Below are 16,202 nucleotides of genomic sequence, written 5' to 3'. Positions count from 1 at the left end.
ATGTAATTAATGGCGTTTTTGTTTGCCTTTTCCAGTTAATTACTCCAACAAGGAACGGGTTTAGCAGAAAAAAACTAAATAACGGGAGGTTGAAACTGAGTGAAGATGTTTCGGGGTTTTCTTATAGGATTCATCGTGTGTGTAAAGCATTCACGGAAAAAATTAAATTGCTGATTTAACAATTCAATTGCTAAAAAAAAGTGACTGCAATGGTTTTTCAAATAGATTTTACAACAAGAAAATGCTACTTTATCCAACCCCGTGGTTAAATTAGCTTACAATAGAGGTTAGAGTAGCATTTTTTGTGTAAAATCAACGTTGAAATATTGCAGTCACTAATTTTAGCAGTTGAATTGTTAAATCAGCAATTTAATTTTTTCCGTGAATAGTTTTTAATCCCAATTTTCATAAGTTAAAAGTTTTTTCTCGGCTTTTTACAATCTTAATTCCTTCAGTGCAACGTGAAATATCCGGGGGCAGTTCAATATGACTTGAGAAGACTTCCTTTTTCAGGAGTTTAAAGTGAGAACTGACAATAACAAAAAACGCTTACTCTCTTACGTAATTAAGAGTTAGATTTGCAAAGTTTTAGTGGCTCCATTGTATTTTACGAAAAATATGGATAAGGAAACATATATTTTAGTGCTTGATTTTGTACAGCCAACGGTTTGAAAATCCATTGTTTGGGTGCAATATGGGCTCTGGAGTGAATACATTTTCACCGGAATAAGGAAACGTATATTTTAGAGCTTGATTTCAAACAGCAGTTTTCCCACTCTTTGGTAGCTATACAGGCTCCAGAGTGAGTGAAATGTACACTGGATTATACTAAGATTTTTAACAGTGAAGCCGGAAGTGTTTTGAACGTGGAAACATTTTGGATGGGCTAAAACAAAAGCCCAACCACCGGCGAAAATTTGCCTCCTTTCTAATAAATCTGGTGCGGATAATAGATGTGATACATACCTGATGGGCTTGGTCTCTGATCCTGGTGAAAGAGACCTGGGCGGCCGAACACGTAAGCAGCTCCGTCCGGCCAATGAGCATGAGATATTCTTGTACCTTTTCATAAACATTGCTTTCAATAGTCTGCAACAACAAACCGCAAGTTAATCATCGCCCATTGAAATGGCGAATGTAATTCCCAGATATGAACGACTGAAAGTCCAAAACTTGTTTCCTGCAGGGCGGCGAATTTGAATTCGCTCGTTAATCAACTTAATTCCACCCACGGGCTCTTCATTAGCAAAAGCGTCGTTGTCGAACTGAGGGAAAAAATCTTTCCACTGATTCACGAGCATAACTGAATGTCTTTGCTCCGAAAACGACTGAATGAGCCACTAGATAAGGTACGAATTTCAGCATTCTGATACACGTTTCTTAAGAAGAGTTTTACGTAAAACACGATGCACACAACGAAAATTACCGAACATAACTCCTTACGAAGATATTCAATGATTCCTGATGCGTGAATTCAAACCACCCGCTCAATAGAACTCAATGCTCTACGTGATTCACATCGCGCCACTATGGTCTGGGGGCGCCGAATTGTGGCCATAAATCAGGAAATGATCAGAATATCATGAAATTTGGTGTACTTATGTTTTTTGGGTCGCTGAATTCAAATTTGACCTTAGTTTTACAAAATTCTTAAATCCAAGATGGCGGCAGGCCCTTGAAACCAAAAAATTAGAAGAAAAGCCAAAATATGATTAGAATACCAAATTGAATGTCAGTTTAATGTTTTGAAGGTTGTCTCACTATAATATGAAATCTATTTTTCAATGATCAAGAGGTTATCAGGGCAGAAGCCCCAAAAATACGTATTTAATCCAGAAAAATAAGAGAAGAAATGATTGAAATTGAATCAAATCAGTACTATGTTTTTCGGTCTATTGATCCTGACCGGAGCGTAAGTTAAAAAAATTGCACATTAAATATGGTGATATTCGTGTTAGCAAGACAAATGGCATTGGCCCTTTAGGGCGCCCCCTCCCCGAACCAAAAATTGTCCCTAAAAATTTTCATTTCTAGCGATTTTTTAAAAATAATTTACTCTTTGATCATCAAACCCTGCTAGCAAAATTGTCTAGATATACTCAATACTACTTAGACCTAAATAGCTTTGACATTCTTATACTCATTGGAGGCTGTCAACCATTCTGCGCTGATTTTCATGGTTAGAATTATTATAAAGATTCTAGGCCTAATGAATCGTGGCCAAAAATCCGATTTTTGAAAGTACGAAAATCTGGCAATCGAGCATATAATCCTTATCTACATCCTTTAGTAGGTGTGAAATGACCCATCAAATCTTCTGTAATTGTTTTTACGATCAGATACATGGTGGCGAACTTCACATCCTCCGAGGTAAGTAAACAAACGTGAGAATTTAAAGTGCATACGTCATCGTGTATTGCCTTGTGTCGTTTTGTGATAAGTTGGCGTAGATCCCCGATCAAATATGGAAAAGAAAGGTGAAAGTAAGTACTTTTTGATGGTTTAATCGTTTTTAGTATTAAGATTGATTTTATGACCACCATGAGACTCCAAAGTTTTGTCCTGATTTAGGCAAAAAATTGCCTTCATCTTAAGTTTTAGTCATCACTAACACGAGCTAACACGTTCTTATCAGTGCAAGAATGTAGCTCATATGTTCCTCTAACAGGATATCATAGGTTTTTTTGCATCTTTTTGCCTCTGGGGCCTTCAGACCCAGACCCAAATCAGACCCTAAAACCTTGCGGATTACCATTCTCGGGTTGCCTAGCCAGGAATTGAACTAGGAACCTCTTGATCTTAAAGCCAGCACTCCAACCACTACGCACCACAGCGGGCCGAGTTAATAAATTTGTATTATGTATACAGGCTGAAGAATTAAAAAAAATACCTAAGTTTTATCCACCATTTGTCGTTTTACCGGAGAAAATATTATTTTGCTTAAAAATGAGGTTTTTTGCAAAAAAACTTTATTTTCCGGAAATCTGGCAAGTGCTGGAAAAAAACTGATATCATTTTCGGATTCAGCAGCCAAAAATACATATGAATCACCCTATATCAAACGTTGACCTTGTCTCATCTCTCTTATCTCCTTCTGCAATGAAATCAGATTGCGCAGAAAATCGTATAAGTCCTTCACTAAAATGACCAAAAAAGGCCCCAGAGGCAAAAAGCGGCAAAAAGCGGCAAAAAAACCCGATGATATCCTGTTAGAGGAACATATGAGCTACATTCTTGCACTGATAAGAACGTGTTAGCTCGTGTTAGTGATAACTAAAACTTAAGATGAAGGCAATTTTTTGCCTAAATCAGGACAAAACTTTGGAGTCTCATGGTGGTCATAAAATCAATCTTAATACTAAAAACGATTAAACCATCAAAAAGTACTTACTTTCACCTTTCTTTTCCATATTTGATCGGGGATCTACGCCAACTTATCACAAAACGACACAAGGCAATACACGATGACGTGCACTTTAAATTCTCACGTTTGTTTACTTACCTCGGAGGATGTGAAGTTCGCCACCATGTATCTGATCGTAAAAACAATTACAGAAGATTTGATGGGTCATTTCACACCTACTAAAGGATGTAGATAAGGATTATATGCTCGATTGCCAGATTTTCGTACTTTCAAAAATCGGATTTTTGGCCACAATTCGGCGCCCCCAGACCATAGTGCGCGCGTTGAATATTATCGTGACAGTCGCTGCGATATGAAAATCTGGCAACCACAATTTTGACGCTTTGGCTCAGCTATAGCAAATTGCTTATAATTTGAACAACACATGGTGGGAAATGAACAGTGCTCGATTGAGAGGCTTGTTGAAACTGTTGTAGTGCGCGATTTGACTCACGTAGAGCTTTGAGTTTCTTGTGAGCGGGCAGTTCAAAATCCGCGTAACCAATGTGAAATAAAAAGGTAAATATCTTCGTCAGGAGTTAGTTTCAGTAATTTTCGTTGCGCGAATCGTGTTCTACGTGAAATTCTGATTAAGAAACATGTATCAGAATGCTTGAATTCATGCCTTGTCTAGTGGTCCATTGACTATTCAAAAATTGAAATAATTAAACAATTGAAATGAAAATATAAATTAATCTTGAGTAAAGATGTTAATCTTTAAAAAAGCGCTACTTAAAAAAGCGCATTTTAGCGTGTGCGTAAGACAGATTAGAGCGCCTTCAAATATTGGCTACGCAACACGCGTATCCATCGAACACGAATAGTTGTATTGAAGCGCCGTCGTTATCTCAGTCCCTTGCGTAGTTTGTCGTGTTAGAGAAAGGCGCTGTGTAAACACTCGGACGTTGCCGAATTTTCTTCGATAGAATATTTATTTTAGAATAATTTTGTAAACATTATAAATTGAAATTATTAGATACCTAAGATTAATAATCGAATAATAATCTCAAAAAAAAAAAAAATAAATGAAAATATTCAAAAGTATCACAAAAAATTCGTATTTTATAAGGGGAAGTTTAGCAACTTCTGATGGCTTATGAGGTGTTCTTCCATAACAAGGAAAACGCGTCGACTCGTTGCATCCTTTTGTCACCGTAATCATAACTTATGAGAAATCATCCTTCAAAACGCAACACAATAGACGTTTTTTTTTTCCATTTTATACAACGTCACAGCGGGTATTTGCATTACCCTTTGAATGAAAAAGAATCATTAAATTTTCAACAGGCTGAATCACTAGTTCTTTTTAGGACCCTTCATGAGAATAAATTACACCACAAAACTTTGTTTTCCTAAATCGGTGGTATGAAAGTCTTAAAACTCTTGCCTTAGTTCAAAGTTCAAAGTTTCTGCTACTTATGATTTGTTAAATACGAGTGAATGACCAATATTATTTGAATATTGTACAGAACATTCTTCTTCAAAGGCAAATAAATTATTAAAAATCCCAGAGCCTAACATAAAGAATGTACAAACCTATCATAAACTATTTCAAAATCGACCAAACTTCTCTATTGCATTTTCAATTGTGCATTGAGGCAAGTCATTTTAATTCCTCGCAAGGTTCTATTTCCAATTTTATACGGTCAAATTTTAGATTCATTAGAATATTCCTTCTGTGATACTACGTTGATCATCTCGTTAAACCTCCCTTAAACATTATGTAAACTATATGTGGGTCTCCAAACTTGCAATAGTTGCGTTTAAAAAGAGGTGTCATAATATGCTACCGTATAATTTAAACTGTGCAAATACTCGAAATGAAAAAGATCTTAAGCACCGTCAGGTGTTGCTCAGATCATACAACAGTTTCTTCTACAATATTTCGTGGGAATCTAGAAGCCTAAAAATAAGCATCTTGTACTTCAGTTATGAAAAAAATATAGGGGTTGTAACAGATTCCACCATGGGTGAAATTCAGCAGTACAAATATTTTTAGATACGAATTCTTACGAGTGCTTTAAATGATTTGCTACAGTAAATCACACGAAATGTAAACTCTGTGTTTTGACGATTATTAAATTTGACACGGAGCCACCTTGATATTTTCAGCACAAAGTATATTTTCCTGTAGTACATAATTTTTTTTTTCAATCTTTACGAACAGGAATAATCCATGCTGAGTGTACATGAATTTCAAAATCATGAGTTGAAAAACGCTGACTCCGCGAGTTCGAATAATAGAGCCGAGCACATAGCGGCGAGCGCTAAACGCGTGGCGCGCGCCTACAAGACTGCCTGGATACTTCATGCATTGCGCGCACAGCACGGAGGATACTTCACGCATTGCACGTAAATCACGGTCCGTTCGCGCAGTGCGTGAAGTATCCACGCAGTCTTGTAGGCGCTAGTAGGCGTTCCGCGCTAGCCGCACTGTGTTCGGCTCTATCTATACTATAAGCTCCAAGACCTCCTAATTTTGCGAAACTGGTAACGCTTAGTTCCAGCGTTCTACCGGGCCGATTTTCATGATTTTTGCGGCTATCGACGGGCAATTTTCTCTAGATAAGCCAACTCCTTTCAGATTTTCAAAATATGGCCCAGGTTTTTTTATATTACGTGGTAAAGTTGCGAATTCTCCCATTTAAACAATGTAAATTTATACTTCTTGTCATAGTTCGTTTGAGCGTTCTACCGGGCCGATTTCCATGATTTTTGCGTAAATCGACAGGTAATAGGCCCTAGATGAGCCCGCTGTAATCAGATTTTGGAAAAAGGACCCAGGTTTTTTAAAATCACGTTATAAAAGTGAGTGAGTTTACAAAATATTTAAACTTACGATTTTGGAATGTCTGTACACTCTGTATGGATTATTTACGTTTAAAAATATGAAACAATTTTGTACGTATGATCCAACTAATCTCCTCTCTTTCTTCACATGTTCATTAAATGGACGACATTTTGCAATTTGGACCTATAAATTCTGGCTCATCTGAAAACACACGTATGTGCATAGGGAAACTAATGGCACATACGTTGTTTTTAAACCGGGCCGGAATTTATAGTTCCTAATTGCAAAGTGTAATCCAAATATCCAGGGGTTGGGGTGATAAGGCATAGCCTCCGAATATGATTTATCTGTACATAGTTAATTTGACTACTTCCAATTTATTCCAGTGAAAAGACCAAAATCGTTTCATTTTATCTGCGAAATTGGACAATGATGCGAAAATCAAGATACTTCCGTAGAAAGCTTCGTCAAACTTTTTTTTTTCTTTTTTTTTACAAAAAGCCCAACTTTTGGAACGGTTCTGCTCGTAAATCCTCTATTCGATTCCCAAGAAATCCTGACTTGAGTCCGCCCCTCGCGTTTTACACGGGAAATTAGATCACGCCGTGCTGATTAAGACGCACTTTCGGAGGGAACATCGCCAAAGCGAACTCTATCGGAAAAAGATGAAACGTCGCGACAGTTTCGCTTTTAATTACTTGATTCGATTCCCGCAGAATTCCGACCTGAATCCGCCCCGCTTCACCTGAGAAATCAGATCAGTCTGCGCAAATTGAGACACTCCTGGCGGGAACGTCGCCTTCGACGGCAAATTAATCATCCGCGTGAGGACGTTGTTGCCAAGTTGTGCTGAAAATGGAGATGTTGCATGTGTGAGGGATTTGCGATTTGACCATTGATTCTTAAGTAAAAGTTCGCGAGAAACACGATGGTGCCACTGGTTTTCTCTGAAATTAACTCCTAAGTTCAAAAAAATCTCTCAAGTGGAGGCCGAAATGGAGGGGATATTCTACGCTATTCTGAGAGTCCACCTCTACATCAAGAAAAACTCTCCATGCAAAGATAGGGAGCAAATACATCGACAGAGTTGCCGTGATTTCAGTTTTTGAGTCCCCAAATAAAGTGGCAGCCCTGTCAATGTATTTGCTCCCTATCTTTGCATGGAGAGTTTGTCTTGATGTAGAGGTGGACTCTCAGGATAGCGTGGGATATCCCCTCCATTTTGGCCTCAACTTGAGAGCTTTTTTTGAGCTTGGGAGTTAATTTCAGAGAAAACCAGTGGCACCATCGTGTTTCTTGCGAACTTTTACATAAGAAACAACAGTCAAATCGCAAATCCCTCACACATGCAACATCTCCATTCAGCATCCACCAGCTTGAACATCCGCATTTTATCGAGAAACCTGGCAACCGTTGATCGAAGCACAAACGGGTCGAATTGGAGGATATAAACATCCAGGACTGGGGGAACTCGAGACGCGAATTTTAAACCCGGCGTTAATTAAGCAAATTCAACCCGTGGGATCTTCATCAATCATGGCCGGCGCTGCCTCCTCGCTCGGGGGTAATTAGCGGATTATCGGCCGGGGCACCGGGGAAATTTCGCGCTGTCGAGATGTGACACCCTGGGTCAAGCTGCGCCGATTAAAACTCGGCGAAAACAATAACTCGCGCCCAGCTCGCGCCTCACGCTGGCGCCTTTCCCTCTCACGCCCAAGTGGGCGTTGCTAAGTTTTGCGGTAGGAAAATCGAGGGGAAAAAATCCTTGTATCCCGGGCGAGGGAACGTAACTCAATTCCAAAGTTGCAACATTGACTCAAGTAATTCAATTGCTTACATGAGCGCGGAGCGCCTACTAGCGCCTACAAGACTGCATGGATACTTCACGCACTGCGCGAGCGGACCGTGATTTACGTGCAACGCGTGAAGTATCCTCCGTGGTGTGCGCGCAATGCATGAAGTATCCACGCAGTCTTGTAGGCGCGTATTGGTAAATCAAAGTAGAGACAACAAACATAATGTAAATAGAGCTTGGTGGATTTAAATCCATCACGCGCCTATATTTTTTTACATACACCAAGGCGCAATGCAGTGCCTGGACCAAGCTCCAGTGACGTCATCCCTAACCGACTCCTTACGTGATTCCTACGTGCTTACTGTCCCAACTAAAAATGTTTATTCGCACGGACACGTTGGCGAAAGCCCTCTTTATTTCCCGCGCGACTCGCTACTCTGAGCCCCTGTTACAAAAGTTTCCGACACAACCATTATCCGGATCGTCAATGACGAAACTTGCGACAGCCTCATTGTCTCAAAATGACCTTATTGCTGGTTAACGTTGTCAAATTTCACACACAAATCTCAAAATTTATGGCAAAAGGAAAAGTGAACCGATTATTTGTTGAATGATGTAAGCGCCACAAACACGATTTCGAGAGGAACTACTGGATAAAAAAACACATTGGATCTAGAGTGCAATCTTAAAAAATCGACAATTGGAAAAATATTAATTCAATGGATTTTGCTTGGAAGAAAGCACTTAATTGGCGATTTAGATGGAAATTGATTGAATCAGAGCTTTTTTTGTCAATGTTTCAAATCTGGACTCTAGATCCAGGTTTTTTTTGCCAGAAAGCAAATTATCCATTTGACCCTGCGTGATCTCCGATTGCGATGTTGCAAAAATCTGCGGACTGATTATTAAAATTTATCGGCAAAGCAATAGACAAAGAGGACAAAGAGAAAGTGGTGAGATCTCATTGGTGGAAGCGAATGGTTGCGATGGACAGAATAAGCACACAATAGTAATAGACCGCACAACGGCAAACCAAGACCCTATGGTTGGTATATCATTTTTCCTCTCAGTCTTTAACAAGCGACCGTTTTCAACCAATGGGATCGTTCCATTTTCCGTATGACTTCTAAATCTATCGCTTTGTTTATCGATTTCAATAATTAGCACGTTACCCAGGCCTTATTTTTTGGGGGTAACCACTATCTAACGGTCCACCTTGAATTTATACATGAATTTCCTTCCCTCATTTCAAATTATTAAGAGAAAACTGTAGGTAGACAATTTGCTTGGTTTTTTTTTTTTTTTTTTTTTTTTTTTTTTTTTTTTTTTGCAAAAATATAAACCACACTTGGTGGACTTTAAATATCGAAGAAAAGATACGGATTTTTTTACTTCTACTGTCCTCATAAAGAGGATTTATCAGGTGATTTTGCCAATATCCACTGTCAAAAACCGCTGAAGTCACTGAAATCCAGAGTGAGGCCAAAATTAGCCCGCATAGGCCTTGTCTCCACGGGACGTTCCATGGGATGTGTCCCAGGGAAAAATCCCACTTGCGAAGTTGGGAAAAATATTGAGTTAATCAATACTAATGACAGTACCAACTAAGAGTCCTTACGAAGTCCCAGGAACGACTTAAAAAGAAGAAAAAGAAATTTTGTTGTGTTGTTTAACGGGAAAAAGCCCAGAAGTTCCATCACTGGAAAAAAAAACACATTGGATCTAGAGTCCAGACTCTTGAAAAGATTGACAAGAAAAAATACTCTTGATTCAATCGGATTTTTGCTTGAATCAAAACGAAATCCGCTTAAATTAAGAGGATTAGTTCTTGATTTAAGCTAGATTCTGATTGAATCAAGAGTACTTTTTCTTGTCGATGTTCTTAAGAGTCTGGACTCTAGATCCAATGTGTTTTTTTCCAGTGATTCCTGCGACTCGAACTTGGGAAAAATCTCGTGAAACGTCCCATGGAGACAAGGACAAGGCCTTACTGACACCCCTAATCTGAAATTTTGTCGATGAAACCTTCGACATTTCTGTCAAGTCCAAGTGGTTCCGGTTAAAACGTGCTTTTTATTTTCTTTTAATTGCGTTGAATAATGCTCGAACGCTCTCGTAATAATGATTAGGAGAGGAGACTTCAACACAAATCTAGCAACTCTGACCTCATTTTTCATTTTACGAGGCAGGGGCCTCCGATTTTCCGGGGAAAGAATGGAGCCGGAAAGGTCTTTAAAGCCACATCTGAGCTGCATGGTGTGATGCATAACTAATAGCTCCCCCCTCCCATCCCCTGCCCACGGATAAATCCCTTCGCCGAGGGTAGACCTCCTTATGCTCGACCTCCTGGCTGCATTTTCCCACAGATATTATGCCAGCATGTCGAGGAGAGAGGGGAGGCACTTAATAAAAATTAAGCCGCGGTCGAACTCGGCAGCTGTTCCGCACAAACTGCTCTCGACTTATTATTAGTTAGGATACAGTTCTGCTGTGCCAAGGGAAAACGTCGTATGAGCCTTCAGACGTTGCCACATTTCCTTCGATGAAAACTGAATTCACCGAGAAAATTCTGAATATGTTTCCTGAAATTTTTCAGACAATTTCGTTCGCAATTTAATCTATATCTGAAAATTTTAAGGATAAGTATATGTACACAAAACGTTCTTAATAAATAATTGTTTTATATCAGGGCAGATTTGGCAACGTCTAAGGGCGGATACGGCGTTTTTTCTCAGCACGGCAGAGGTTGGAGGATGAAATCGGGGCCGGAGAGACCGGACCCTGCGCTGACGGATCCTTCGAACAGTAGTGACGCAGAAAATGTGCCTCAGCGTATTATCATTGCTGGGTAAAATCTAGTGAAAAAAGTCCTGATATATTGAATTGGGACTTTTAAGAGAGATACCTTGAAATTTGAAGAAATTGAGAATTTAGAAAAAGTTTTTAGAGGAAATTAAAATTTAAGACAAATGGAAATTTTAAAATATTGAAAATTGGGGAAAATTGGGTCCTTGAAAAAATAGGAAATTTGAGAAACTCGGCCGTTTGAAAGAATTAGAAATTTGAAAAAAGTTGACTTATAAATAGTTACTGAGATGAATTGGACTTCGTTTTGCAATTAGGAACTACGGCTTCTGACTGATCCGTAAAAACAGGTACGTGCACAGGACAAATAATGATGCATACGTTGTTTCTAAATTGAGCCAAAAATTGTAATTCCGAATTGCAAAATTTGGTCCAATTACGCGTCTTTATTATTTTAGAGTCATTTTCGAATCATTTTTAAAAAAAGTCATAGAGTTTTATCATAAAGTAGTTAATGCTTGCAATGACATTTCAAACATCTTTAAAAATGGTGAGGGGAGAGGAGCCAAAAGCATTTGTAAAATATTCTTATTTCTTATTTTTCAAACAAATTATCAAAACAAATTTTATAAAATTCGACAAAGGTTGATCAGATTTAAAAATGTCTAAAAGTTATTCTTTAAAATTGCTTAAAAACATCTATTGATTATTTCCTAAAAAATAGTTCATGAATGATCTAAATAAACCTTATTGTAAACTTGTTGATGAAGCAAACTTGTTTTCCGGTGTGTTAGCTAATAAGACTTCTTCCGTTGAAATGCGTCCAAATATAAGACTGAGTAAATTGAGCGCACGTAACTTAATTTGGCGCGTAGAACTTTTCCATGCAAAGGGACTCCCATCGCTTGACATTATCTCAGTGAGAAGTTCATTTCATTACGCGAAGGAAACCTTGCCATCCGATCCTACTATCATCGTGAAGAAAACGGACTCCTAGCATTTTCCGTCGGTAAACAACAATATCGACTTTCTCAATTTTGCAGCTCTTTCACGGTTGACCCGTTTTCACACTTATTCGTTGGACTAGGTTCGTCCTTCGAGCAATTCTTAAAAGATCTCTATCGTGCATTGTTTCCCTTCCTGTTCGCAAAGTCATGGTCTAAAACAGATTAGCTGCGGCGCACGGTGGATCGAGTCAATACGAGATGTCGGACAAACATTTAAACTTCACTAAAAAAAAATTATAGGTGTTTTTACCAAGGTCCGTTGGTACCTTTACCATCTCACTTATTTTACCAATTATTGGTAATTTTACCAAGACAGACTGGTAAGCTTACCTAAAAAACGGTATTTTTACCGTTTTTTTCGGTACGAATACCACTTTTATTGGTAATCGATTCCTGGTAACTTTGCCATTTCATCTCGGTGATTCTACCACAGTCAATAAAAAATATTGGCGTTTTTACCAAGGTCCAGTAAAATTACCGAGAAAGTTCAATAATTTTACCGAGGTTTCTCGGTAAAATTACCAATTCCATAAATGGTAATTTTACCGAGAAAAAACTGGGATCAAATAGAACCCTGAATTCTTGGTAATTTTACCCTTTTTTTAGTAAACACACCGAGATTTTTTTTTCAGTGTATGAGATGTCGGACAAACATTTGAACTTCGAACGCTTATCACTCCGTTTATACAAAACTGTTAGGTTCTGAAAGTGGTTCCACTGGTTTCCTCGAGAAATTTTCTTCTAGGCACCTCTTAAAGGTTTATAAGTGACGAAATAAACATAAAAATTAGCAGTTTTAGTCAAAAATTGCATGTCCGATCTCTCTAATTGACTAGATCCACAGTGCGGCGATGAGGTTACTTGATCTCTGTCTTTGGATATAGAGGGCATTGTTTGAGCTTCACTGAAACCAATTTTCCAAAGTTTTCCCGGTATGTTATGTCAGTTGTACCCCGTCAAAAAGTAGGTCGTTTTCGAATCACAAAAATGGGAACATTCGAGTATTGCGTAACTCACTTCACAGTAAATTGCCTTGAAATGAAAGAAACTACCGAACGATCGGGAATTTCCTGTAAATATTTTACGAAATTTTACGAGGCTGTGCAAATTGTGAGGGCAGCTTTGCGGCCAGCGAGATTTCAAACTGAAAAAACCGTAGTATTGTGAAGAATTTTTTAAAAAAAAAGTACCCTCAATCAACCAGAGGCGAGGTATGAATGATCGATTATCGATTTTTCCCCATTTGAAGCTATGGTAAAGAATACGATTATTAAAGTGTTCGTTGCGAACACCCTGTTCATCGATCCTTTTCTGTAAGTTTATATGGCAGATTGATCGATTTATCGCAAGCCACGCCACTGCAATCAACCAGCTTACGGACGGGACTCCACTTACGGAAATTTCCCACTTACGGAATTTGAAACTCCCCTTCCTCACCCAGAGCATCGAGCGCGTCTTAAAAATGATTTTATTAGAATAGAGAGGATATCTACGAATTTGTACTCCGTGTTCTCGTGTGTAAAACAGAGGGGGGAGGGGGGATGAACAGACTATTGCCTCCAAATATACGTCAGAGGATCACGGATCGAAGATGAACTGCTGATCACTCATGAACGGTGTAGCCAGAAAGTTTTTACAAAGGGGGAAGGGGGTATCTGGTCAAAAATGCCTCATGGAGGTTCATGTACGTAAAAAAATTCCTGTAAATCACAAAAAAGGCATTTTTCAGGGGAAATTTCCTGGTTATGGGTGGGGAGAGAAATAAAACCTTCTGCCCTCCCCCCCGCCCTGATTACGTCATTGATGCTGATCAACTACTAAATAAATGTGAACATGCTTGAAAATGTTTTGATGGTTGGATTGTGTAATATTATACTCACCAACATGAGATTCTGAAGATCGACGACAAAATATCTAGTTTGATGAGCATTGGCTGCTGCTAAACTTAACAAATAATCATTCCTCGCTCCGGCAGATTTCTCCTCCAGAGCATCTCTTCTCGAGGAAACCTGCGCAAAAAGTCAGATGCAAAGATAAGATTCATGTGCAAATTACACGATGTGAGCTCAATCAAATTCATCATATCGGTGGCTAAAGTGAAAAAAATGCGTTTCTGAATTGCTATGTCTCAAAATCTCCGACTACGTTCTTTCGGTTTCATTAAAGCTTCATCATGCATAACTCCAATGTATTGTGAATTTAATGTATTTTTATATATCTTATTTTTTAAAAGTGTCTCCTGTAAATTCCTGAAATTCAAAACGAATAGCGATGTCCGATATTAATATACAAAATTTGATAATGAAATAATTCCAAAAATCTAACTCCAAAACAAGGAGCGAGTGAAAGAGAAAAGTCGGGAGGGAAAACTGTTTGCGATATTCGCTCAAACTAGACTTTGGACATCATTTCAGACTAATTCCTGATCAACTTTTTTTATTAGTATCTGAGTAGTATAAAGTAATTTCCCTTTCAGGGGGGAGTTTAAAATAAAGTCAAGAATGGCTCATTTTTATCATTGCTAAAGATCTACTAAAATTTCGATCTATTAGCATGTTGGCAATTTGTTTTGTTTGGGTAAAAAATTTGCCGGGTTCTTCAAGCAACACGAGAGGAAAAAAGGGTGGGAACTTCCCATGCCCAATTTCGGTTCATGGTTGCTCCCCTGGGGCGAGGTCTACACAGAGTTATCTCTGCAAATGTATTTAATTTATCATCGCGTGCAAAAGTTTACCTTTCACGGTATTCAACGGCTTCTAAAAGTTGCGCTTTTTTAATGCCCTTTCAACTCGTGTCTCCGACTCTCTAAAAAACAGAAACTCCGACCGCAATTGGACATTGTATTTACAGAAAAACCTAAGCGCCTGAATCTCAGTCCATGTTCCATACATCCATCACCACTTCCAAGCTCCAAGGCGCTTAAGTCTTTTCGTTAATAAACGCTTCGATTCACGCTGCGCCCCGATAAAATTCCGAGAGTCGGCTCCTGGGGTTTTCAGAGCGAACCTATCACATGCAGCACGACCGACATGTCGTCGCTCCTCTGACGTAAGGGCGTATCTCTTATTCCACATGAGCCCCAGATAGCAAGGAGTTATACGGAGAACAGGGCTTATACGAAAATCGAGATACGCCCTTACGTCAGAGGAGCGACATGTAGGACGCGAGAAGAGAAAAACATGACGTCTGTACTCACTTTGGCGCTATTTTTCTGGAGTGATGTGATAGATTGGAAAAAGGAGCCTTTTTTCTTTTTCAGCCTGAAACAGAGAGATAAATACAAATTAGTGGAAGCGGGAAGCGGATCGCTTCGTAGCGGACATAAAAGGACGGGAGTGGAATTCGTCGCTGCCGATTGCCACGGGGACCAGGATTGCCGTTTCGCTCGCATTTTCCATTCGCCGCACAGTAGATCGAGTCAATTAAAGAGGTCGTACATTAAATTTGTTACTCAATCTGTAAATTTTGATGTTTATTTCGACACATTTTAAACTTTAAGGGATGATTATGAAGGAAAATTTTACGAGAAAACCGATGGAGCCACTTTCAGAACCTCAACGTTTTTTATAAACGGAGTTATAAGCTTTTAAAGTTTTCAGATTTTGTCCGACCTCTCCTATTGACTCGATCCACTGTGCGTCGTGTGAACATATAACAGTTGTCAAATTTTTCTCAAAATCTCTCAAATTTCCTGCTCAAAAATGGGATTTTTTTAAAAACCTGGTGAGTTTTTTGTAAAAAATTATGTTTTTTGAAGAAATAATGTAATTGATGATTAAAATTGCATACCTATAATCCATTTTTTGGACAAATACATGATGATACCTAACGCTAGATGCAAAATGAAAAACTTCAATAACTGCGTTATACATCGAAAACAATGGAGTCCCCGCCCCCCGCCTCTGGAAATTTACCTTTTCTCGTGGTATCTCGGAGTGGGAAGATACAGTCAAAGGGTGTCATTCTCCACAGCGCTGCCAAATTCTGCGTAAAATTTGTCCAATTTACGACATAAATTTTCGTTGATGAAGGTCCTCTCGACCTGGTTTTATGAGGATATTGGTGACATTCCGCAAATAAAGAGGACGGATGTTTTCAATTCGGACGTATTTCTGCCAAACGGAACTATGTGCATTAAGTCATAAGCCCGGAGACCCATAAGAATATATGCATAACAGGGCTCATGTCATGATGCACATAGTTCCGTTTGGCAGAAATACGTCAATTTGAAAGTGCACGTGCACCCGGCATGTAAAAAGCGCGAACAATGGTTTCAACTTCCCGTAATCGGATGCATTTTAGCCGAGTACATGATGAGTTAATACGCGTTTGTTTTCCTCGAGAGATAACATTATAGTAGCATGAATTTTAGCGGCATACATAACCTTAAATTCCCCATGA

The 16,202-nt window shown here is 38.8% G+C and overlaps 1 protein-coding gene across 8 annotated transcripts in view; it reads right to left on the bottom strand.

The window, feature by feature from the left end:
• Positions 1-16,202, bottom strand: part of nwk (FCH and double SH3 domains nervous wreck) — a 170,843-nt gene that overhangs the window by 30,839 nt on the left and 123,802 nt on the right. For all 8 annotated transcript variants that reach the window (XM_019052531.2, XM_019052530.2, XM_019052532.2 and 5 more), the window contains 3 exons: positions 14,998-15,061; positions 13,682-13,810; positions 967-1,089 (listed from right to left, as the gene is read on the bottom strand). In XM_019052531.2, coding sequence (XP_018908076.2) covers positions 967-1,089; positions 13,682-13,810; positions 14,998-15,061 — 316 coding nt within the window. The remainder of the gene's footprint in view (positions 1-966; positions 1,090-13,681; positions 13,811-14,997; positions 15,062-16,202) is intronic.

The sequence above is a fragment of the Bemisia tabaci genome, chromosome 10 (genome assembly GCF_918797505.1).
Source record: "Bemisia tabaci chromosome 10, PGI_BMITA_v3".
NCBI classification, from domain to species: Eukaryota; Metazoa; Arthropoda; class Insecta; order Hemiptera; family Aleyrodidae; genus Bemisia; species Bemisia tabaci.
The sequence above is the reverse complement of the archived record's forward strand: the minus strand, read 5'-3'. Positions and strand labels throughout refer to the sequence as shown.